This window comes from Solea solea, chromosome 17 (assembly GCF_958295425.1).
Source record: "Solea solea chromosome 17, fSolSol10.1, whole genome shotgun sequence".
In the NCBI taxonomy this organism is placed as follows: Eukaryota; Metazoa; Chordata; class Actinopteri; order Pleuronectiformes; family Soleidae; genus Solea; species Solea solea.
The window spans coordinates 23523426-23548691 of NC_081150.1; the positions used below are offsets into that span (position 1 = coordinate 23523426).

General features: G+C 42.4%; 1 protein-coding gene and 1 pseudogene across 2 annotated transcripts; one reads left to right on the forward strand and one right to left on the reverse strand.

The window, feature by feature from the left end:
• The first annotated feature begins 296 nt into the window (after nt 1-296).
• Nucleotides 297-3296, forward strand: LOC131443414 (uncharacterized). Of its 2 annotated transcripts, XM_058613030.1 has the most exons (5): nt 297-890; nt 973-1041; nt 1694-1813; nt 2498-2587; nt 2887-3296. In XM_058613030.1, the coding sequence occupies exons 1-5, from the start codon at nt 323-325 to the stop codon at nt 3108-3110; spliced, it is 1071 nt and encodes a 356-aa protein (XP_058469013.1). In that variant the 5' UTR covers nt 297-322; the 3' UTR covers nt 3111-3296. The 2 variants fall into 2 exon arrangements, with proteins under 2 accessions (XP_058469013.1, XP_058469015.1); XM_058613032.1 differs by lacking the exon at nt 2498-2587.
• A 4819-nt stretch (nt 3297-8115) lies between these two features.
• Nucleotides 8116-20781, reverse strand: LOC131443320 (NACHT, LRR and PYD domains-containing protein 12-like; annotated as a pseudogene).
• Between the last annotated feature and the right edge of the window lie 4485 nt (nt 20782-25266).

Here is a 25266-nt window from a genome sequence, read left to right on the forward strand (position 1 = left end):
AAAAGCTCAGGGCTTGATAATGGACAACGCTGAGCTTGTGAAAAATGCCACTGAATTTCAGGAAGTCCACAATCACAGATGGAATGAAATGATTTCTTCGACAGCACTGCGTAACATCAATGAAGCAAAGTGGAACGTGCCGACTCTGATGCCGTTTACGGAAGATGTTCAGAAACTGCATAAGTTTCTCAATCAAAAGCAAGATGAGTGCATCAGTGAACTCTCTGACAGTCCTTCCACTAACACTTGGATAGACCTGGCAAAGGTGTGCTTAGCACAGATCATCCTCTTTAACCGTCGCAGGGAAGGAGCGGTGGCAAGCATGCCCTTGTCTGCGTTTTTGTCAAGGGACAAGTCCGCTCCTCACCAGGATTTGGACTGGGCACTCTCTGAAGTAGAGAAAACACTCTGCAGACATTTCACAAGGATTGTGATCAGAGGGAAAAGAGGTAGACCGGTTCCAATTCTCGTGACTCAGAAAATGGTGAATGCATTGGAACTCCTGGTTTTAGAGAGAAAGGCATGCGGGGTTCTCGAAGAGAATGGCTACATGTTTGCAAGACCAGCAGCTAAAACGCATTTCCGTGGCTCAGATTGTCTTCGTGCTTTTTCAGGAGCATGTGGTGCAACGTGTCCCAAGGCACTGACTTCCACCAGGCTACGGAAACATGCTGCAACACTCTCAACAGTCCTCAACATGACAGACACAGAGATGGACCAGTTGGCCAACTTTCTTGGGCATGACATTAGAGTCCATCGTGAGTTCTATCGACTACCTGAGAAAACACTGCAGCTTGCCAAGGTCAGCAAACTTCTAATGGCCCTCGAGCAAGGAAGACTGGCCGAGTTCCATGGCAAGAACCTGGATGAAATCACCATAGGTCCAGATGGTGTGTTGTCGTTTTTCTTTTGTCCACCATGATTTTATTTTAGTTTGCTGACATTAAACTCTTCTTTTTGTGTCTCCCACAGACACAGTTCTTTGTCATGATGAGACCGATGAGACGGATGAGACCAGAGAAGGACACTATTCATCTCAAGGTATGCATTCATAAATCTCAAGTTAAAGCTTCTGTCCAGAACCTTTACCTTTAGTTGGTTACTCTGGTCAGAGCAGCATGAGATAGAGCTGTAACGACTATTTTTATAATCGATTCATCTCGATTAATCGTTTGGTCCATAAAATATTAGAATATATTAGAAAAATTAAAAAATGTTGATTGGTGTTTATCAAACTTGGAAATGATGATGTTCTCAAATGTCAACAAACCAAAATGATACACTTTTAATGATTCTTTGTTATCCAGAGCAAAGAAATTAAGAAAATACTCACATTAGAGAAGTTTAAACAATTGGAAATCTTGTTTTAATCATGAAAAAAGCTTCAAACCAATTAATTGATTATCAAAATAGTTTTCGATTAATTTAGTAATCAATTAATTGTTTCAGCTCTACTATGAGACCCTAACCCACCATTTTCGATGTGCATTTATTTTGGAAGACGACATAACGACTCACTTCACACTTCAACCAGCTGTGCATACAGCAGTTTGAAGATATTAAGCAGAACTTAAATATGTTCTGTATTTACAAATTCTGATGCTAATAGTTGTCAGCTGTCTTTTGTACACATATGTATACTGACATACATATGGAATATGTTTATTCAATATGTCATGTACTTTTTTCCTAGAGTCTTTGGCAGAAGAGACTCTTCCACCTACAGAGGAAAATGACATCCCACCACTACACAAGAGACACAAACTATCATCAGCAGAGGATGACAGCGTTGGAGCTGTGACACCTGTTGAAGGTTTTTTGTAGTAACAGATAAACATCTTAAACATGTCCTTCTCTTCATCAGAACACAGCTGCCCAACTCACATATAGCTGCATTTTAAGATAAATAGAATTGGCTCTAGCTTCTACTGCCCCCTCCTGAAGACAGGCCTATGTAGTTCTTCAGCTCTACAGTGACAAAAAAACTAAAAGAGGAATGGCAACAGGGTGTTCAGCAAGAGACAATATTGCAGACACAGTAGCCCAATTCACATAAACCTAAATATGGCCTTGGTCACAGCGCCTGTGAACCTGAATAAATTACAGATTGGATGAATGGATAGTAAGAAGAATTGGACAGAAACAGTGGTGCTGATACTAATACTAAGTGCTGACATTTTGTTACCTGCTTACTTCACTAGCTTTGTTTCATGAAACAGATTCAATGTAATTCAAAAGCCTCACTAAGAAGGATGAAATATAACTGTTAAGATACAAAGAACATCAAACATTATCATCATTTATATTGTGTTAAAATGTACATGTAATGACATTGCAGAACTACAGCTCTTCAATAGATGAATTTAAGTTCACATTTTTAACCCTCATCAAGCATTCAATAAGTCATGCTGCACAGAGGCATCTGCTTTTCATGCATCTCCCTCTATCTGTATACCTGATGAATATATTATTTACTTTTTGTTGGAGTCGTCATCAGAGGCGAGGAATAAAGTCCCATCAACAAGCAAGAGAAGCAAGCCACCATCAGGAAAGGATGACGGACTCAGAGCTGTGACGTCTGTCAAAGGTGATTATTCTTTCTTTTTTTTATCTTTTTCATTCTAACATAGCGCAGTTCAACCCTGCAGTGAAGTTGTCCTTGATCCAGAGACTAAACCCCAAATTGCTCCTAATGACTCTCCCTTCAGTGTGTGAATGGCTATTGCTCCTGATGAGAAGGTGGTATCAGCTACCTGTGTATGAATGTGTGTGAAATGGTGAATGCACCCATGTTCAGTGTTTTGTATGGTGGCAAAAAACAAGAAATGTGCTGCATAGGTATAAGGTCTATTTGTGTTTACATCTTTTTTTTCTGCCCACTTACAGGTAAATCTACTCAAAAAAGAACATGGCAGGAGGAAGAGGTAAAAGCTGTTGAAAGGAACATGAAGCAGTTTATCACTTCTTGCATTGTACCAACAAAGAATGACTGTGAGAAATGTTTAAGGGCGGAGCCTGCAGCTCTTAAGAACCGTGACTGGCAAACGTTGGAATATTATGTGTATAACCGCATCACAGCCTACAAAAAGAAAGTCCAGCGTAATTTGTAAGGTGATGACAAATGAAAAGGCTGGTTCTGATGTTGTATTGTTTATTTTCACTGTTGGCTTTAATTCTGGCTTTAACTCTGTTCATTAAACAGTGGACATCTTCAATTTGATTAGGAGTTGGCCCTTATTGATATTCATTACTAAGGACTACATCACATGAAGGGGTGATGATGTCGAATCCAACATTATTTATAAAGCACTTTAAAATACAACAGCTGAAACAAAGTCCTGTAGAAAATAACTAAAACAAATCAAATATAAAAATGAACTAATAATAATAACGATAATAATAAATTATGGAGAGCAGAGAAACCCAACAGTTCACATAATGTGCTTCATACTGTACTAATATCATGTGCTGTTGCTACTTTGCCAGTGGACCACACACCATCGTCTAGGTGGCAGGTAGAAGGCTTTTGTGTCAGGTGAGAAATGGATGGGTTGCCCGACTCCTCCTACATGGTACCTCCACTCTCTCTCTCTCTCTCTCTCTCTCTCTGAGTGAATGTTGGGAGTGAGCGTGGCTGAGAGCGTGGTCAGGGTGAGTGTTTTTTCAAACTTTTCTGACTTATTCTATCCTCTTCTTTTTGCTGCTTGGTGGTTTTTTGTTGATATTTATTTTTTCTTTTGTGACCACTGATTTTGAGTTGTTAATAGTTTATAGTTTTAAAGTTATTTGTGTTTGACGGTAGCTGCCGCCGGCGCTGCAGCCGGGCAGGTAAATGGCAGCACCTGTGGTCTCCGGGCTGGAGAAACTGACTCGCCGACACGCCGTTAGACTGTGTCCGGATGTCGGCGTGTCAGTGGAGGCGTGTGGCCTGGCTGTGGGTGCAGTCGTGGGCTACGGCAGAGTCAAGTCGGCCTCGAGAATGAACAGTGCTGTCGTAATTTTTTTGGACAGCACTGAAAAAGTTAATGAACTGGTTGAGAGCGGCGTGGTGGTGGACGGCTCTTTGGTGCAGGTGTTACCTCTGGTAAGATTATTATTTCAAACGCACCGCCGTTTTTGAGCAACGAGTCTCTAATGAAGGAACTGTGGCGGCACTGGAAACTCGTGTCCGCGATAAAGATGATTCCGCTGGGCTGTAAATCTGCTCTCCTGAAGCACGTCGTGTCTTCATTAAACTCTGTTCATTAAACAGTGGACATCTTCAATTTGATTAGGAGTTGGCCCTTATTGATATTCATTACTAAGGACTACATCACATGAAGGGGTGATGATGTCGAATCCAACATTATTTATAAAGCACTTTAAAATACAACAGCTGAAACAAAGTCCTGTAGAAAATAACTAAAACAAATCAAATATAAAAATGAACTAATAATAATAACGATAATAATAAATTATGGAGAGCAGAGAAACCCAACAGTTCACATAATGTGCTTCATACTGTACTAATATCATGTGCTGTTGCTACTTTGCCAGTGGACCACACACCATCGTCTAGGTGGCAGGTAGAAGGCTTTTGTGTCAGGTGAGAAATGGATGGGTTGCCCGACTCCTCCTACATGGTACCTCCACTCTCTCTCTCTCTCTCTCTCTCTCTCTGAGTGAATGTTGGGAGTGAGCGTGGCTGAGAGCGTGGTCAGGGTGAGTGTTTTTTCAAACTTTTCTGACTTATTCTATCCTCTTCTTTTTGCTGCTTGGTGGTTTTTTGTTGATATTTATTTTTTCTTTTGTGACCACTGATTTTGAGTTGTTAATAGTTTATAGTTTTAAAGTTATTTGTGTTTGACGGTAGCTGCCGCCGGCGCTGCAGCCGGGCAGGTAAATGGCAGCACCTGTGGTCTCCGGGCTGGAGAAACTGACTCGCCGACACGCCGTTAGACTGTGTCCGGATGTCGGCGTGTCAGTGGAGGCGTGTGGCCTGGCTGTGGGTGCAGTCGTGGGCTACGGCAGAGTCAAGTCGGCCTCGAGAATGAACAGTGCTGTCGTAATTTTTTTGGACAGCACTGAAAAAGTTAATGAACTGGTTGAGAGCGGCGTGGTGGTGGACGGCTCTTTGGTGCAGGTGTTACCTCTGGTAAGATTATTATTTCAAACGCACCGCCGTTTTTGAGCAACGAGTCTCTAATGAAGGAACTGTGGCGGCACTGGAAACTCGTGTCCGCGATAAAGATGATTCCGCTGGGCTGTAAATCTGCTCTCCTGAAGCACGTCGTGTCTTTCAGGAGACAGGTGTTTATGATACTCAAGGACAACAGATCCGAGTTAAATCTGGCTCTGAAGTTCAGGGTAGATGATTATGATTACACAGTTCATGTCACGTCAGACTCGCTCAAATGTTTCGGTTGCGGAGCAGAGGGACACTTGGTCCGCTCATGCCCGAGAAGAGCAGGTGACCACCGGCCTGACGCTGCTGCCGCTGGCGCTGCAGCGGAGCCGCTGGTCAGAGCCGACGGTCCCCGCACAACACACACACACACACACACACACACACACACACAGACACACACACACACGCACACACACACTCTCACACACACACACACACACACACACACACACACTCACTCACTCACTCACTCACTCACTCACTCACTCACTCACTCACACACACACACACTGCTGCCTCCATCACTAAGTTCAAATGTCTTATTTTGTCACTTCAGTGTTTGAAATCCTTTGTTCAGATTGACGTCAGTGACACAAAGTGACCACACGAGGCAGCAGAGGACCAGCAGCTCCTGTGTCCCCGCAGCTAAAATCACTGGTTTTCTCTATGGGCTTTGGTGTGGGAGAGTGAGTGGATGGAGCTGTTAATCTATGACCTAAAAGAGCGTAGACTTAATCTGACATAGATTGTATTAGGTGTCAGTACCTCGTCATCAACTAGAGTTGTTCCGATTCCGATACCGGTATCGGAAATGCCTCCGATACTGCCGAAAATGTGGGTATCGGTATCGGCGAGTACTGGAGTCCATGCACCGATCCGATACCACGTTATTTAATAGAGCTCCGTTAGCTCTGACGCAGTTCTTCTTCGCCGCTCTTGAAACAGTTGCGCTGTGCTGTTTTAGAGGCGTGAAGAAGAACGGATCACCCGACACCTGTAGACAAGGAGCTAACGTTAGCTCATCATGTCGGCGGTTTGGCAGTATTTACCAGTTAGCTCCGTTAGCGTTGTTAGCTCCGTTAGCTCCGTTAGCGCGTCTACAGTCAAACTGGAGCGGCCCGTTTATTAAACGAAAAGAGCAGCGCTACAACTAACCAGCGTACCTGTGTCCTGCGTATGTATGCCTCTGTTTTTAAAGTTTAGCTTTACTTCAGAGACTCATTTTAACAATCTGGAGTCGAGTAAAAATGATGTCACGCACGTCCTTTCCTGGTCAGTCGTCATGGAAACATGAAGCTCTGCCAGTGCCGCGGTGTTTGGACCAGAGTGAAAACAAACGTACAAGCTGAAAAACGAAATAACATATCACTGGTAAAAATAAATGATGTCCATTTGCTGTATTCGTTCATGTTTTACAGAGGGTTTAACCTGAGCCAAACCTTACCACCAATGATTTATTTATTTATTTATATATATATATATATATATATGTATATGTATGTATGTTTATTTCGGTCATGTCAGTTAGATCACTCATCATCACACATCATCTTAGTGTAGTTTAAACAATACACATAACCAAAAGGGAAAGCCGGAGAAGCAAAAGTTTATCTAGTCCCGTCCCAATTACCCACAGAATACATATTTTCATCATACATTACATAATTTTTCTTTTTCTTATGACATTTTGACAAAAACATGTTTCAGCATCAGGTAGCACTCAGAGATGCAGGCTAGCTCTAGACAGTCAATCAGACTCCATGTATGTCAGCTGTTGTTTGGTTACATTTGCTTCCACTGCCGTATCCTCACGGTGTCTACAGATTTCTGTCTCTGACCTTTGTCATACTTTCCTCCTGGGTCATTCTGTATCGATTAATGATCATCTCTACATACTTCTTTTTAAATACACTCCGTTTTGCTGATTTTTTCATCTCCTCATCCAGATTATTCCACTGTCTGACACCCGTGACTGATACGGTAAAGGATTTGGTGATGATAATCATATCACAGTCATGCAGGCGTAGTATGATATATATTTTTTTATAACACACTGGTATCGGTATCGGTACTCGGTATCGGCCGATACCCACAGCACAAGTATCGGAATCGGTATCGGGAGGGAAAAAATGGTATCGGAACATCTCTATCATCAACACAACAAAGTAGATTAAAGTGATATGATGTGGTTTTTATTGATGTTGAAAATGTCATTCTTCATTAAGCCACAGAAACAGAAACCACAGACACTGATGATGTTTGGAAAGTGCAAAAACCCTCTGAGTGTCATGAGTTTCCTGTCACTGTGGACACGTTCTTCGCTGTCGTTCACAGAGCAGCAGGAGGACAGAGGTCATCCTGAGGTCACGCACACTCAGTTTCACCTGCATCACAGCAGAAACCACACTTCCTCATTCATGGCATAATCTGCTCATGTGTGTTTCATTTTCCATGTGTGTGTGTGTGTGCGTAACTCTGAGTGTTGTTCGGCTCACACGCAGCAGGGGGCGCTGTTGTCAGGCAGCATGAAGAGGAGGAGGAGGAGAAGCAGTGCATGCTGGGACAGAAAGGCTCGTCAGTGAGAAGATGATGTTCTTCAGACAAAGAGTCAAACTCTTAACATCTTTATTTACTTTGTTTTCTATTGGATTGAAAACCTTGAATTTTATTTTATATTATTTTGACTTCTTTCTTTTTATTTTATATAAAGCATATATTCATTTTTAATTGATTTTACTTTCTGTATCTTTTAATTTCACTTTCAAACATTCACTTTTTGTTATTTTTATCTCAGTGTGTGTGAACCTGTGTGTTTCAGGCTGGTTCTCAGCAGCAGGGGGCGCTCACAGCGCAGGACGGCGGCTCAGTTAATGACAGACATGTTGATTTTTTAAGTCTTTATTTATTGATGGTTTCAACAAAGAATGACTGAGACGAGCTTTGACCTCGTCCACCACTGAAGCTGCTGTCTCTTCATGTCCTACAGAGGACACAGAGACACTGCGGAACCAGGACAGACCCAGAACCCAGGATAAACCGGTTCAGTGAATGTGGTCCTGAAGGTGTGGAGGTGGATCAGTGAGTCAGAGGAGACGCTGTAGAAGGACAGAGTCCCAGCAGGACAGTCCACATACACTGATACTCTGTGAGAGACAGAGGACATGATGGGTGTTTGTGTCCCACAGTGAAAGACAGAGTTACCAAGATCATCAGAGCAGAACAGACTCCAGGACTGATCGTTATGTCCAAACCAACAGTCAAAACTGTTGCCTTTCCTCTTGATTCCTCTATAACTCAGTGATATATAAACATCTCCTCTCCACTCGACCTCCCAGTAACAGCGACCAGAACTCAAATCTGTCTGGATGATCAGGATACGACTGATATTCTGTCACATGGGTCACTTTCCTGTTGTCGTCAGACAGTTTGAGTTCTCTGCTCATTGTGTTTGTGTCCAGTTCCAGTTTACATGAATCTGATGAAGACAACGAGACACAGCTGCAGTTTATTGATGATCAGCTGATATGTTGTTATTTCCTGTAAATCCATACTTACACTTCCTGAGACCAGGTTTTAACCACTGCTCTCCAGCATGGTCCATCCTGGAGGAAGAAACAGTCTGAATGAGTTTCTGTCCAACATGAGTCCAAACTGTTGTCTTAATGACGCACTCTGGTGGACACAATGATGAACTACAAGGACAGGTGTGTTTCAAAGAGAAGACGGTGGCTGTTTCTCAATACTCAAGTATGCAAGTATGTATGTATTGTTCTGCTGTAGTTCTGCTGTAGTGCTGCAGCCTCATTAGCGCCACCTACGGTGTTGATAAATGAACATATGAAATACTTTTAATAAATGCATAAATATGTTGTTATTATTTTTACATTTTAAATATTTAACTTCATTTATTAATTTATTTCTATTAAAATATACAATACAAATTATACAATGTGGAATATATATATAATACAGCATTGTAGAGTAGTATATATATATATATGACTTGTACAAATATATACTACTCTACATATCTAATATTTACATATTATATTTAAATACAGATACTAAGACCGTGCGACTTTAATATAAATCTAACATTCAAAGTTAAAATAAAAAAAACATTAACAATATACAAACTTTTAAACTGTCAGGTCAAAACGTTTCCATTAAAAACAAAATAACACGTCAACAACAAATCTATGGATCACACCGAGCATCTAAGGCAGCGACGTCTGAGCCAGCGGATCATTTCATCAGGACAGGCCGAGGTCACGCTGCTCTGTGCCGGGCACAGTGAGCGCCGAGCGTCCGCAGAGGCGGAGCTTATCACCTCCGACAAACGTCGCTGCCAAACTATAAATACGTCATATCTTCATACACAAACCACATGTTTGATTTCTAAATGACTAATTTCTCGCCTCAAATGATGTTAAAACTTTGTTCTGGGACAAAGAAAAATATTTATTTCAGATTTCTATTTCTATTATCTGCTGCTATGCTCCGCCCAAATGTAATGTCGTTTTTGTCAGGCTTCCTTCTTCTTATGAACGATAGGTGATGAGTTGATGATGCAGGAGAAGACCCCACTGACACAGGACTTGTACCGAACAAAGGGATTTTATTTAGTCACAAGTCAGGCGTCAGAACCAAGCTCTGCAGCAGCTAGGGAGAATGTGTTCTTGCCGAATCTCCGAACAATTCTGCCTCAGAAAAGCAAAACTATCCTTATATAGATTTTCTAGCATTCTTATTTGCAGGCATCACATGTTTGGACCCCCGCCTTTCTCCTGTTTCCATAATGCAACAACTTGAAAAACAAGTTGGGTCTGGATATACCATACTGTCCCATGATCTTTAAATTGGACAATATCACCATTTAGTCAAACAAGAGACATCTATATTTCCTAACTAACCATATTCAAAACAGACCCTCAAGTTTCCTGTCCTGTACAGGATGCCTATTGTAAAACGTATGGTCTGACTTGTCATGTGTCCAAGAGACCCTCTTGTCTCATGTTTACTTATTAATGTCAATCATCAATACATTTAAGTATTAAACTTTAGCTGTGTGTTCTTCTTAGTACATATACTTCAGTATTCTGGGATACATGGCCATCCCAAGTACGCTCAAGTCACCTCCGATGCATACCTGGTAAAAATGGGCGGAGCGAGAATACTTCCGGGTCCTCGCTGTTTGCTTACTTGAGAATTGGAACAGCACTTGAACAGTACCGGAGTACGCAAGTACGCACAAGTACGCACAAGTATGGATATTGAGAAACGGCCGGTGTCTGTAGAACCAGAGACCACAGTTTCAGGAGGCTACGCATTTACTCAACAGCGCCACCACGTGGACAACACAGAAGACAACTTCTGTTTATACATTTGAAACCCACCACGAGTAAACCAGCAACAAGTTGGCCCAGCACAAACCAAGTAAACAAAGAAAATAGATAAAATAGAGGGATTTCATTTGTATTTTTTACAATGTTTCAAATCGCAGTATTGTGGGTCTAAAAACCATAAACTTTGTATTTGAATTACGGTTGTTTGATCCTCGTTCTCACGAGGTGTTTAAAAAGTGTCACTAATGTTTGGTTATACTCACTGACAGAGGAAAACATAATAACAGGACATCTTCAACCTGAACCTGCTGACAAGTTTGAATACTGCTGATGAACATGAAGAGGAAGAGGAGGAGGAAGAGGAGAATACCTGAGAGTGTCCAGTCTCGCATGAGGACTCTTCAGTCCAGCACACAGCAGCTTCTCTCCTGAGTCTCCTGGATGATTGTAGCTCAGGTCCAGTTCTCTCAGATGGGAGGGGTTGGAGTTCAGAGCTGAGGTCAGAGAAGAACATCCTTCCTCTGAGACCAGACAACCTGACAGACTGGAGTTAAGAAGATATGATGAACTCAGTGATTCAGAAAAAACATCTTCATCAACAAGAACCTAAAGAAGCAAAGAGTCTGAGTCAGAGTCCTGACCTGAGAGTCTCCAGAGAACAGTGAGGACTCTTCAGTCCATCACACAGCAGCTTCACTCCTGGATCCTGCAGGTCATTGTTACTCAGGTCCACGTGTCTCAGACGAGAGGACACAGAGCTGAGGACTGAGGACAGAGCTTCACAACTTCTCTCTGAGAGGTTACAGCCACTCATTCTGAGGAGGAGTTCAAGAAAATCTATTCACATATGTAATTAAAAAAATAATCAGGGACAGGTGAGGAGCGAGAGAAGGGTATCAAGGAGAAACTGCGAGCTTTCAGAAGGCAGTCCCCATCCTCTCCAGAAGAAGTATAAGCTTTGACTGATTTTTGAAGAGTTGGAAAGCTAAACAGAACGTGCTATATTCACCACATGATGAGAATATATATACAAGGACACATTTTCTGTGGAATGAACAGAGACCTTTTCTTTTCTTTTTTAGAGCGCCATGGTGGGGGCCCTCAGCCCACAGGTGGGAGAGGCTTTCCCTCACAGCTAGATATTTTATCTAGCTCAGGCCAGGGTCTTTTCTTAGAGACCCCAGCCTTGGGATCACTCTTTTTGTTTATCCTTTTTTCTATTTCTTGCTTATGTTTGGTGTTGTTATTTGTTCAGGGAGCAGATCTTTCAATTTTCATCTTGTTAAGTTTGTTGGTACACTTACAAGTAAATAAGTATGGCTAGTGACAAATTAAAATTCATTTCCTTTAATGTCAATGGGCTGTTGAATCCAGTTAAACGTAGTAAAATCCTATCTAAAGTGAGAACAGAACAAGCCCATGTGGTTTATTTACAAGAGACCCATTTGACAGACAATGAGCATATAAAGCTAAAGAAAAGGGGCTTTACAAATCTGTTTTTTTCTTCATACAAATCAGGGCATAGAAGAGGAGTTGCTATTCTCATTTCAAACAAGCTACATTTTGAAAAAGTATTCGTAATGGGTGATAAAGAGGGCACGTTTATTTTAAGTAAGGGGTAAATAGATGGGAATCCAATTACCTTACTGAATGTCTATGCACCCCCAGGGAGTGACATTAGTTTCTTCCAAAAAATAACCAATATCATGGTAACTGAAACAGAAGGCCTCTTGATCTGTGGAGGGGATCTAAATATACATCTGCAGCCAAAGTTGGACTCATCTTGTGGAAAAACCCAGGATAGGAAGTCCTTATATAAGAAAGTAAACACACTATTTGAGGAGGTGGGCTTGATTGATATATGGCGAGATTTTTTCCCTAACAGAAGGGATTACACTTACTACTCTGCTCCTCACTCTCTCTATACAAGAATAGATTATTTCATAACATTTGGGAAGGATAAAGATAAAATACATACTTGTGGAATCGGGACAATAGATCTAAGTGACCATGCACCAGTATACTTATCCGCTGATTTTGGCCTGCGATCAAAAAATAATACATGGAAATTGAATTCCAGTCTGTTGAATGATCTGTCTTTTAAGGCACAAATTAAATCAGAAATTTGTCTCTTCTTAGAATTCAATGATACTGGAGAGGTTTCACCTCCCATGTTATGGGATACTCTGAAGGCTGTTCTGAGAGGGAAAATTATAGCAATATCGTCATTTAAGAAAAAAAATAGGAATAAAAATTTAGAGGATTTAAAAAACAAGCTAAAGGTACTAGAAGGAAAACATAAATTAGATTTGGCACAGAATACATTGAGAGAAATTAGACACACCAGGAATGAAATTAATAATTTGGCCTAACAAGAAATCGAGAAAGATTGAATGTTTCTGAAACAGAAACACTACGAAAGTGGCTCCAAATCTATGAAAGTATTGGCATGGAAATTGAAAAAAAGGATAGCCGAAAATACAATTCATAAAATTAGGGATCCAAGGACAAAAGCGATAAAAAATAAACTAAATGAAATTCAGGAAGCTTTTGAAGTGTTTTACAAAACCTTATATTCTGAAGTCCCAGGTGGGAGTGTGGCCCAAATTGACAGCTTCCTGAATTCCCTAGATTTACCCACTCTCGATGAAAATCTAAATAAAATGATGACTGCGGATATAACTGAAGAAGAATTAAAAGTTGCAATTGGTAGATTTAAATTAAGCAAATCACCAGGATCTGATGGCTACACGGCAGAGTGGTACAAGGAATTTAAAAAAGAACTAATACCTGTTTTACTTCCTACTCTGAATTGGGCTTTAAAAAATGCGCAAACGCCACCAAGCTGGAAGGAGGCAATAATTTCAGCCATACCAAAAGAAGGCAAGGATAAAGTGGAGTGTGGCTCTTTTAGGCCAATCTCTGTTCTTAATGTGGACTATAAATGATTTACTTCTGTTATGGCCAAACGATTAGAAGAATTCCTGCCGACACTGATACATAATGATCAGACAGGTTTCATACACCAACGCCAAACACAAGACAATATACCAAAGACACTACATATTATGGATCATATACAAAGAAATCAAACTGAAGCAATTGTGATGAGCGTAGATGCTGAAAAGGCCTTTGATTCGGTTAACTGGATTTTTCTCTACAGAGTGTTGCATAGAATTGGCTTCCACGATACAATTATTAAAACCCTACAGGCACTATATGACAAACCTACCGCCAGGGTCAAGGTCAATGGATATTTGTCAAATAGTTTTACCCTAGAAAGGGGCACCAGACAGGGCTGTGCATGGTCACCACTACTCTTCGCATTATATTTGGAACCACTAGCTCATTACATCAGACAAAAAGAAGATATTAAGGGAATCATTGTTAAAGGGATGGAATATAAATTGGCCTGTTACATTACATTACATTACATGTCATTTAGCAGACGCTTTTATCCAAAGCGACTTACAATAAGTGCATTTAAACATTTGGGTACAAATAAGAGCTAGAAGTAAGTAAGAGCTTCAAGTAAATCAAACTATGAAGTGCTAGTCATAAGTGCGATATATAGTTTTTTGTTTTTTTTTGTTTGTTTTTTTTTTTTTTTTTTTTGTCGTCGCCGTTATCGTCTTAGTCGAGGTAGAGTCGGAAGAAATGTGTTTTTAGTCGGCGGCGGAAGATGTGGAGGCTTTCCGCTGTCCGGATGACGATGGGGAGCTCGTTCCACCATTTGGGAGCGAGGACAGTGAACAGTCTCGAGTTCTGTAAATGCCTCTGCGATCCTCTCAGTGAGGGGGCAGCGAGCCGGTTTGCCGATGCAGAGCGAAGTGGGCGAGCTGGGGTGTAGGTTTTGATCATGTCCTGGATGTAGGCTGGACCGGATCCGTTTGTAGCATGGAACGCAAGCACTAGAGTCTTGAAGCGGATGCGAGCAGCTACAGGAAGCCAGTGAAGGGAGCGGAGGAGAGGTGTGTGGGTGTGGGAGAATTTTGGTAAGTTGAAGACCAGTCGAGCTGCTGCATTCTGGATGAGTTGCAGGGGTCGTATGGCACACGCAGGGAGACCAGCCAGGAGGGATTGCAGTAATCCAAGCGTGAGATGACAAGAGCCTGGACCAGAACCTGTGCCGCCTTCTGGGTTAGAAGAGGCCGTATCCTTCTGATGTTGTGCAACATGTATCTGCAAGATCGAGCTGTTGCAGCAATGTTGGCAGTGAGGGAGAGATGGTCACACCCAGGTTCCTTGCGGTATGAGACGGAGTTACCACAGAGTTGTCGAGGGTGATGGTCAGGTCTGTGGTGGGAGAGCCCTTTCCTGGGAGAAAAAGAAACTCAGTCTTGTTGAGATTGAGTTTCAGGTGATGGTCAGACATCCACTGAGAGATGTCGGTCAAACAAGCGGAGATCCGTTCTGCTACATTTGTGTCGGAGCTGGGAAAAGAGAGGATGAGTTGGGTGTCGTCGGCGTAGCTGTGATGAAAACCATGAGAGAGAATAACAGAACCAAGAGAGTTGGTGTATAGAGAGAAGAGGAGAGGGCCCAAGACAGAACCCTGAGGGACCCCAGTAGCTAGAGGACAGGGTTCCGACACAGATCCTCTCCAGGTTACTCTGTATGTTCGGTTTTGAAGATAGGACGAGAGTAGGGTAAGTGCAGATCCTGAGACACCTAGTTCTTGAAGGGAGGAAATAAGGATCTGGTAGTTAACTGTGTCAAACACTGCAGAGAGGTCCAAGAGGATGAGCACAGAGGAGAGAGAGGCAGCCCTGGCAGTGTGGAGTTGCTCAGTGACAGCAAGGAGTGCAGTTTCGGTCGAGTGACCTGCTTTAAAACCAGACTGAAGAGGATCAAGAAGGTTGTTCCGGTGAAGGTAGGAGGAGAGTTGATTAAAGATAGCACGCTCCAGAGTTTTGGAGAGAAAAGGAAGAAGAGAGACAGGTCTGTAGTTATTTACTTCAGAGGGGTCAAGGGTGGGTTTTTTAAGGAGGGGGGTCACTCTGACCTCTTTAAGAGAGTCCGGAAAGCAACCAGATGATAGAGATGTGTTAATGAGGTGGGTGAGGAAAGGAAGAAGATCAGAAGCAATTGACTGAAGAAGGTGAGAGGGGATAGGGTCAAGGGGGCAGGAGGTGGGGCGGGCAGAGGTTATTAGGGAAAGAACTTGATCCTGAGATAGAGGGGTGAAAGAGGATAGAGAAGGAGCTGAATTTGTGGTTGGTAGAGTGGTGAGATCAGGAGGTGGGGTTGAGAAAGAAGAGCGAATGTCATCTACTTTCTTTGTGAAGTAGGTGACAAAGTGAATTGGTAGAAGGGAGGAGGGAGGAGGGGGGTGGGGGGGTCAAGGAGGTTAGAGAAGATCGAGAAAAGTTTTTTGGGGTTAGAGAAGAGGATTGAATTTTAGTCTGATAGAAAGATTGTTTGGCTGCAGAGATAGAGGCAGTGAGGGTGGAGAGAAGAGAGTGATAGGAAAGCAGGTCGTCAGGGAGTTTTGATTTCCTCCATTTCCTTTCTGCTGCCCGTATCGTGGCTCTCTCAGTACGCACTGAGTCCGACAACCACGGGGCTGGGGAGGACTTACGAACCCGTGAAGTAAGAGGACAGAGAGAGTCGAGAGAGGAGGACAGAGTACAGAGGAATGTGTCTGTGGCAGAGTTGGGATGCATGAGGGAGAAGGAGTCAGCTGAAGGAAGTGCTGATAGAACAGTTGAGGAGAGAGAGGAGGGAGAGAGAGAGCGAATGTTGCGACGGACAAGTGCAGTATCTGATGAGACGAGATCATCAGATTGGGAGAGTGGGAGAGAGTAGGAAATGAAGAAATGATCAGAGACATGAAGTGGAGTTACCGTGAGGTCGGAGGTGGAGCAGTTTCTGGTGAAGATGAGGTTGGGGTGGTTGCCAGCTTTGTGAGTTGGTGGAGAAGGAGCAAGTGAGAGAGAAAGAGACGAAAGTAGAAATAGTAGATCGGATGACTTCTCTGACTGGATGTTGAAGTCACCAAGAAGAACAAGTGGTGGGCCATTTTCTGGGACGTTTGAGAGGAGGACATCTAGTTCCTCCAAGAAGTGTCCCAATGGGCCTGGTGGACGGTAGATGACAACAATGATTAGTTTGACTGGGTGGGTTACAGTTACAGCATGAAATTCAAACGACTGTGAAGAGAAGTGTGACAGTGGGTAAAGAGTGAAAGTCCAGTTGGGGTTGATGAGCAGACCTGTCCCACCACCTCTTCCAGTGGATCTGGGTGTGTGGGAGAAGGAGTGGGCGGAGGAGAGAGCTGCAGGGGTGGCTGTGTTGGAGGGTGTTATCCAAGTCTCAGTGAGAGCAAGGAAGTCCAGGCATTGCTCAGTAGCAAAGCCGGAAATGAACTCAGTTTTGCGGGTAGCTGACTGGCAGTTCCACAGGCCCCCTGCGACAAGGTGTTGGATGTGTGTGGAGCGGGTGGGATAGATAAGTGAGGACAGGTTACGGTGATGCTGTGAGTGATTGTGAGGTTTGTAGTATCTATGAGAAGAAACATGAACAGGAATGGGAAAAAGGCACATATGTGAAAGGTCGAAAACACTTGCAGACAGGTACTTAGCCTCGTTAGACTCCGGTTTAGACTCCTTTGTCTTTGTCTTCCTGAGTCTTCGTCTGAAGAGTCTGCCGCTGAAGCTGCCGCTTCAAAGTCAGTGCTGCTTTTTCAAAGACACCTGATTAGGGGCTGATTAGTTACAGCTGTGTTGGCCACTCCCCTTTGCCAGTGAAACTTCTCACCTGGTGATGGTGATGGCTCAATAGAAACTAGGTCAAAGCAGCAACAATAACAACTTTCTCTTTGACCTAGCAGACAAAATATCTTTACAAAACTTTCACCTTAATTAAACAGACAAGTCAAAAGTCACAAAAGTCAAGCAACCCAACTACATACAATAGCAATTAGTGAAATAGCAACCAAATAAGAAAGACCCACAGAAGTGATACTTAGCTTAATTCCAGTAGTCCTATGAGATACCCAGATAGTCCAAATGCACACTGACAAATGCTGGTTTGGGTCTGGTTTAAATCTTACTCAGCTGTGTTGGCCACTCCCCTTTGCCAGTGAAACTTCTCACTTCTTCTCTCTGTTATGCAGACGATATTTTGATATACCTTGCGCAACCAACTCACTCTCTGCCTAAATTGATGCAAGCATTTGAACAATATGGCCAATTATCTGGGTACACAATCAACATGAGTAAAACCCAAATACTCTCATATAACTACTGCCCACCAAGAGAAATCAAAAGTAGCTACCCCTTGACATGGCAAACAGAGTCCTTTAAATACTTAGGCATCAACCTACCAAAAGATCTTACAAAATTATCGGAATATAACTATTCACCCATACATAAAAAAATAAAGGATGATATAGCAAGATGGAACTTAATTCCCTTCTTTAGCCTTAGTTCAAGAATTGACTCTATTAAAATTATTATATTGCCAAGAATTTTATATTTATTTCAAACATTGCCAATAGAGATTAACCAAAACCAATTTAACGAGTGGGACAAACTGCTATCCAGGTATATAGCAGTTCGCCTCAAAACCTTACAGCTGGTTAAACAAAAGGGAGGATGGGGCTTGCCTTATTTTAGATATTATTATTTTGCAGCGCAGATGAGAGCAGTGGTATGCTGGTGCAACCCGTCATATACAGCTCAATGGAAAAGCATTGAGGAAAAAATGCCCTCCATCCCCATACAGGCAATTTTAGCTGATAATAACTTGCAAACCCACATAAATAACATTGATTATCCATGGGTGGCGTGGACCCTTAAAGTATTGAAAATTATTATAAAAGAACATAAACTTGAAAATGATATTTTGGCTCTTAAATGGTGTGCTTATGATTCGGATTTTAGACCTAATAAATTGGATTCTAGATTTAAGGACTGAATAGCTAACGGTATAACAGCCTTATGTAGAGTAATGAAAGATGGAAAGTTACTCAGTTTTGAAATGCTTAAAAGGACACATGTTTTAGAAAAACAAGACTTTTATAGATACCTGCAGTTACGGCATTACGTCAATACAAAGATGAAAAATCTAACAAAGATAAACACATGTCTAATTCAATTATTTACAAAAGCCTACGATTCGGCAGCTATTAATAAAACTGTGTCATGCTTATATAAGGGTCTGTCTAATTTGAAATCTCACTCTACTTCATATATTAAAATAAAATGGGAGAAGGAAGGAGGGATAAATATATCTGAGGAAGAATGGACAACAATTTGGAGGTATCAATGGAGATGTACCAGCTCACAGAAGTGGAGGGAATTTGGATGGAAAAGCTTGATTAGGTAGTTTATTACACCTTCTCAGAAGTCTCACTATGATGATGATTCCCCTGTCTGCTGGAGGAACTGTGGAAATCTAACTTGTACATAGTTGCTAATGTGTGTTTTTCCTTTTTTCATTGTTTGTTTTTTTTGTCTAGGCATTTAGAGCAGACAACAGATGTGAGATATATGCATGTATGTATTGCCGGATGTGAATGTCTGTTTCTGAAGGACAATAACAAATAAATTATAAAAAAAATAATAATAATAATAATAATCAGAGTAGAATTGTCCATATAAATCAGCTGAGCACCAACCTGAGAGTCTCCAGAGAACAGTGAGGACTCTTCAGTCCATCACACAGCAGCTTCACTCCTGGATCCTGCAGGTTGTTGTTACTCAGGTCCAGTTCTCTCAGATGGGAGGGGTTTGAGTGCAGAGCTGAGGTCAGAGAAGAACATCCTTCCTTTGAGACCAGACAACCTGACAGACTGGAGTTAAGAAGATATGATGAACTCAGTGATTCAGAAAAAACATCTTCATCAACAAGAACCTAAAGAAGCAAAGAGTCTGAGTCAGAGTTCTGACCTGAGAGTCTCCAGAGAACAGTGAGGACTCTTCAGTCCATCACACAGCAGCTTCACTCCTGGATCCTGCAGGTCATTGTTACTCAGGTCCACGTGTCTCAGACGAGAGGACACAGAGCTGAGGACTGAGGACAGAGCTTTACAGCTTCTCTCTGAGAGGTTACAGCCACTCAGTCTAAGATAGAAAACAGTGATGAACAAAAGGTTAAACATGTTTGTCTTGTGCTCTTTAGAATATGTCTTATTAATATTTATATACTGATCCACGTACAGAGCTTTGTTGGAGGCTTTGACCACCGGCAGCAGCTTCAGAAGAGCCTCCTTTGGAGCAGAGTATTTCTTCAGGTCAAACTCTTCCAGATCTTTTCCTGGTGACAGTAAGATGAAGACCAGAGCTGACCACTGAGCAGGAGACAGTGTCTTTGTGGACAGGCGTCCTGATGTGAGGGACTCTTGGATCTCCTCCACAAGAGCACGATGGTTCAGTTCATTCAGACAGTGGAACAGGTTGATGCTTCTCTCTGCTGACAGATTCTCACTGAGCTTCTTCTTGATGTACTCAACTGTTTCCTGATTGGTCTGTGAACCACTTCCTGTTTGTGTCAGTAGACCTCTCAAGAGCTTCTGATTGGTCTCCAGTGAAAGACCCAGGAGGAAGCGGAGGGACAAGTCCAGGTGTCCATTTGGACTCAGTAAGGCCTCGTCCACAGCACTCTGGTGCAGATGATTCAGTTTAGGTTTTTTTCTTAACGGTCTGGTCAACTGGCTCGTTGTTGGTTCTGACAACAGATTTGTTCCAGAGGTGATGAAGGTCAGATGAACATGAAGAGCAGCCAGAAACTCCTGAACACTCAGATGGACAAAGCAGAAGACCTTGTCCTGGTACAGGCCTCTCTCCTCTTTAAAGATCTGAGTGAAGACTCCTGAGTAAACTGAAGCTGCTGTGATATCGATGCCACACTCTGTCAGGTCTGATTCATAGAAGATCAGGTTTCCTTTCTGCAGCTGCTCAAAAGCCAGTTTCCCCAGAGACTCAATCATCTGTCTGTTCTCTGGACTCCAGTGTGGATCTGTCTCAGCTCCTCCATCATATTTGACCTTCTTCACTTTGGACTGAACCACCAGAAAGTGGATGTACATCTCAGTCAGGGTCTTGGGCAGTTCTCCTCCATCTCTGGTTTTCAACATGTTCTCCAGAACCTTTGCAGTGATCCAGCAGAAGACTGGGATGTGGCACATAATGTGGAGGCTTCGTGATGTCTGGATGTGGGAGATGATCCTCCTGGCCTGCTCCTCCTCTCTGAACCTCTTCCTGAAGTAGTCCACCTTCTGTGGGTCTGTGAACCCTCTGACCTCTGTCACCATGTCCACACAGTCAGGAGGGATCTGATTGGCTGCAGAGGCGAGCAGAGGGAAGCAGTTTCCCCCTGATGAGGTTTGTCAGCAGCACGTCCACTGAGGTGGACGCTGTGACGTCAGTCAGGATCTCAGTGTTGTGGAAGTCCAGAGGAAGTCGACACTCGTCCAGACCATCAAAGATGAAGACCACCTTAAATTCTTCAAACCTGCAGATTCCTGCTTCTTTGGTTTCAGTGAAGAAGTGATGGATGAGTTCCACCAAACTGAACTTCTTCTCTTTCAGCACATTCAGCTCTCTGAAGGTGAAGGGAAACATGAACTGTACGTCCTGGTTGCTTTTGTCTTCAGCCCAGTCCAGAGTGAACTTCTGTGTTAGCACTGTTTTCCCAATGCCAGCCACGCCCTTTGTCATCACTCTTCTGATTGGTCCGTCTCTTCCAGCTGAGGCTTTAAAGATGTCTTCTTGTCTGATGGATGTTTCTGGTCTGTCTGGTTTCCAGGAAGCTCTTTCAATCTGTCTGACCTCATGTTCTTCATTGACCTCTCCAGTCCCTCCCTCTGTGATGTAAAGCTCTGTGAAGATCTCATTCAGAAGGGTGGGGTTTCCTGCTTTAGCCACGCCCTCAAAAAAACACTTGAACTTCTTCTTCAGCTTTGATTTGAGTTCACGTTGACAAGCTGGAGCTCTGATTTCTGACAGAACACAAGAAAATAAATCAGTGAGTGGATCATTGAGAAAATAAGATGTTCTTCCTTTCACATTAAAAGTCCTCTTACTGTCAGCTAGCTTCTCCTGCTTCATCCTCCTTAAGAAGTCCCCTGTGATCTTCAGAAAGGCCTCTCTGCTGCTCCTCTGCTCCTCATTCTCCCTCTGACTCTCTGAGACTTCTGTGTGATCTGTATCCAGAACCTTGTGGATCTTCTTCAGCTCGTTCTTCACAAAGCAGATGATGTTCTCCTCCAGCAGCTGGAACAGAACATGTGAAGTTTAACCTCAGATGATCAGTGAAGTCCTGCAGGTCCACAGAGCAGCATCCAGACTGTCAGGACCAGGAGCCTCATGTATAAATGAGTGGGCAGCTTTCATACTAAAAGACGGCGTACGCACAAAATTTATAAAGTACGTACGCAAAGAAAATCTCAGAATAAATAAATAAAAGAAAAAGAAGGAAAGTGCACGATCAACTCGTCAATTTATGATGTATAAATCTGTAAAAATAGATTATTTTGGTCGTTTTTTTTTAGAATTAGTGATAAACACAAAGGAACTAAATGTCAGGGTCACAGCGACTGCTCTCACATTAATATTGATGCTTAAAAAACTGGCTGTGCATTGATAGTTGATCCTGTGCATGTTTTTTTCTGGTGTAACATGTATGTTTAGACATGACTGATCCATGTGAGCTGAATTTACAGATTATTTCAACAATCTATAAGTGTCACACGTCATCATCTACACACATTACGCACAAAATAAGCAGACAGAGTTCACGGAGTTACTCCATGTAACCATTCATTACTGTCACTGATTGTGTTGTGGATGCTGCGCCTTTCTCTTCCGATGAAAGGCGCAGCGGTGGCGGAATAACTTTTTCGTAGTTATTTCGTTATCGTGTGGATTAAAATGGGATAAAGAAAATGTTCTACTCAACGTTCAAGTCCCGTTTTCTTACAACAAATGAGTCTGTAACTTTATTTTGCGTTTGAAACATTATAGACTGACGTGTGTTCATGTGTTCATGTCAGCAGCTGTGTTTACATCACTGTGTTACATAAAGAAAATATTCATCTGTGGAAAATTAATTTCAGTAATTTGCTCAAAGTAAATAAGTGAGTCTCCCTCTCTCTCTCTCTCACACACACACACACACAGGTTTGTAGTGTGTGTGTTCGCTCACAGGATCAGTTTCGTCTTCAGTGTCCTCTCTGATGTTATCCACATATGTTCAAACGTACGTGGTGTATCAGTATTGTTTGTCACAGAAAATTCATGTTTGTCACTGTAGACACATTAATAATATTATTTTCAAACACTGTGATAAGTTTCAGAGCTTAATATTGCAGCGTCTCCACCTGACAAGAGTTTGCGGAGCTCTCGGCAAATTCTCACGGCAGCTTGAGAGTTTGCGCTGCGATGCGCAAACTTCCACGCCAAGTAAATTTTTATACATGCCGTCTGTGCGTGAAAGCAAGCGTACGCCGTCTTTTTGTGCGTAAGCACGGTTTATACATGAGGCCCCAGGACTCTGCTTCAGTATTAACAGTAGTGTCATGTTTGTACATTTACACACCTTAAATATGGAGTCCAGGTCTGCTCCATGCTGCTGGACAGACTGACCACTGAGAACCTCTGTCCTCTGCTGATCAACTCTGAGGAGAAAAGATTCAGTGTCATTTACTAAACAATCATTTGTTTCTACCAGGTTTTCAATGTGCTGCACCTATGATTCTTCTTCAGCCAAGTTCACATGACATGAGTTTGACAGGTTGAAGACAAAAGTCCCTGAAGGACAGTCTCTAGTGTTTGTTATGTGGGAAGTCTCAAAGACACAATCAGAGAGGCTTGTCCATGAGTCCCTGACCAATCACGGACTCTGACTAGATTTACTGCTGGAAACGTTTTCAGAGACGAGGACAGGCTGAAGACGTTTAGTGGAGACAGAAAAACAACATTGGTCCACCAAAGAGAAGAAGAGTGTTTTTCTGGATTCAACATGTTTTGGACTTGACAGGCTCCCCCTGGTGGAGGATCATGTAAGTGTGTGTTACTATGTGTGAAATTCTTACATCAGTTCACCATGTTTTTGTCCATCCTTGAAGTTAATAAGACGATCTATAGACCGGTCACTCTTCATGGACACACAGCTGGGTCCAGGTCCAGCAGAGTCTGGTCCCTGTTGATGGATCCTCCTACAAACACAGGACATGACATGTAAATACAACATCTGCTGTGATTGATCTCATTAATGATCTACAGTATCAGGAGACACAAGGAAAACAGGTTTGTGTCAGAAATGGTTGTGTGACCCAGATGGTGTCAAACACTACACTGATTAACACATTTAAGACTTCCACATCTTCAGTCAGATCACTTTACCCAAATCCAAGCACGTGAGCCAGGACTGTTCCACAATTATTCAACATTTCTTATTTTTTCATGGGTCCAGATCTGAGATTAAATGGGGACGGGTCTGTTTGGGACTTGGGTCCATAATGTCTTGGGTCTTCATGGGTCTGGGTCTGAATTCTCAAATATTAGGTGTCTCTGGTGCTACATGGTGGATCATTTGAGTCGTTGACCTGTGAAGACCTCCACCCTCCATCATCTGACCTCTGTTCTTGTTTGAAGTTCACAGGTACATCCATGGACCAGTCACTCATCATGGACACACAGCTGGGTCCAGGTCCAGGTCCAGCAGAGTCTGGTCTCTGTTGATGGATCCTCCTACAAACACATGATGTGTAAATAAAACACTGAGCTGTGACATGGAGTCACATGATCCATGAGATCCTCATCTCACCTCTGACCCTCATGTTCCTCACACAGAGTGGTTTTAGAGGGAGGAGCTTCCTCTTCACTGTCCTTGAGCTGATTCATAGCAGAGCGCCACCTGCTGGGAGAATAAAACTCGCTCATTACAAGTTCTGCTAACATGGGTGGACCACAATGACCTAATGTGGGCCGGTCAGCAAGAAGACTTTTTTTAACCACAGAATTGGCCGACATGACCCTCATTGGCTGACTGAACAATCGGCACAGCCCATTGGTTTATGCTAATAATGGACTGTCAGTCACTCAGTTACTGGTTCATTTCAAAGAGCCGTTAAAAAGATTTGACCTTCACTGCAGGTGAGTCCACTGGTTTAACAGAAGAGCCCGCCCTCTGGTGGTCAGGTAAGAAGCTGCCCAATAGATAGATACATATGTATGTTAAACATCTGGACTTTGAAGAGATGTCGTTAATTGTGACGATTGAGAATAAACGTTTAATTTAACTTTAGTTTCTTAAATCTTATCAAAATATGACCTCGTCCTCTGGATCCTTTTTTTTCACCTACAATGGCTGTAATCTGTTTTCACTGGAAACATAAAATTATCAGTCACTATCTGATCTTTCAGTCCAGCAGAACTTCTCTTTCACCAAAAGCACAAATGTCCTCTAAACCAGTGATTTCCAAACATTTTAGTCGCTGAACAACAGAATCAGTGACGTGAGATTCATGAGCTTCACAGTAAAAACATCACGTCGACAAAAAGTCACAACTTTTTCATTTTCAGTGCATTTCTTTTTCAATCCGTGTTTCTGCTGCACGTCACATGTACTTTTATGTGTTATCGTCTATGTGTTTTTTTATATTGTTTATATGTGAAATAAACTAAACAGCTGATGGAGACAGAGTGAGTCAGAGGAGGCGGAGTTAAGTCATAAGAACATGATGGATCTGTAACAGGGAAGTTATTGTTTTGCAGTTAGAAGCACTAGCCAAGTTAGCTGAGAGAG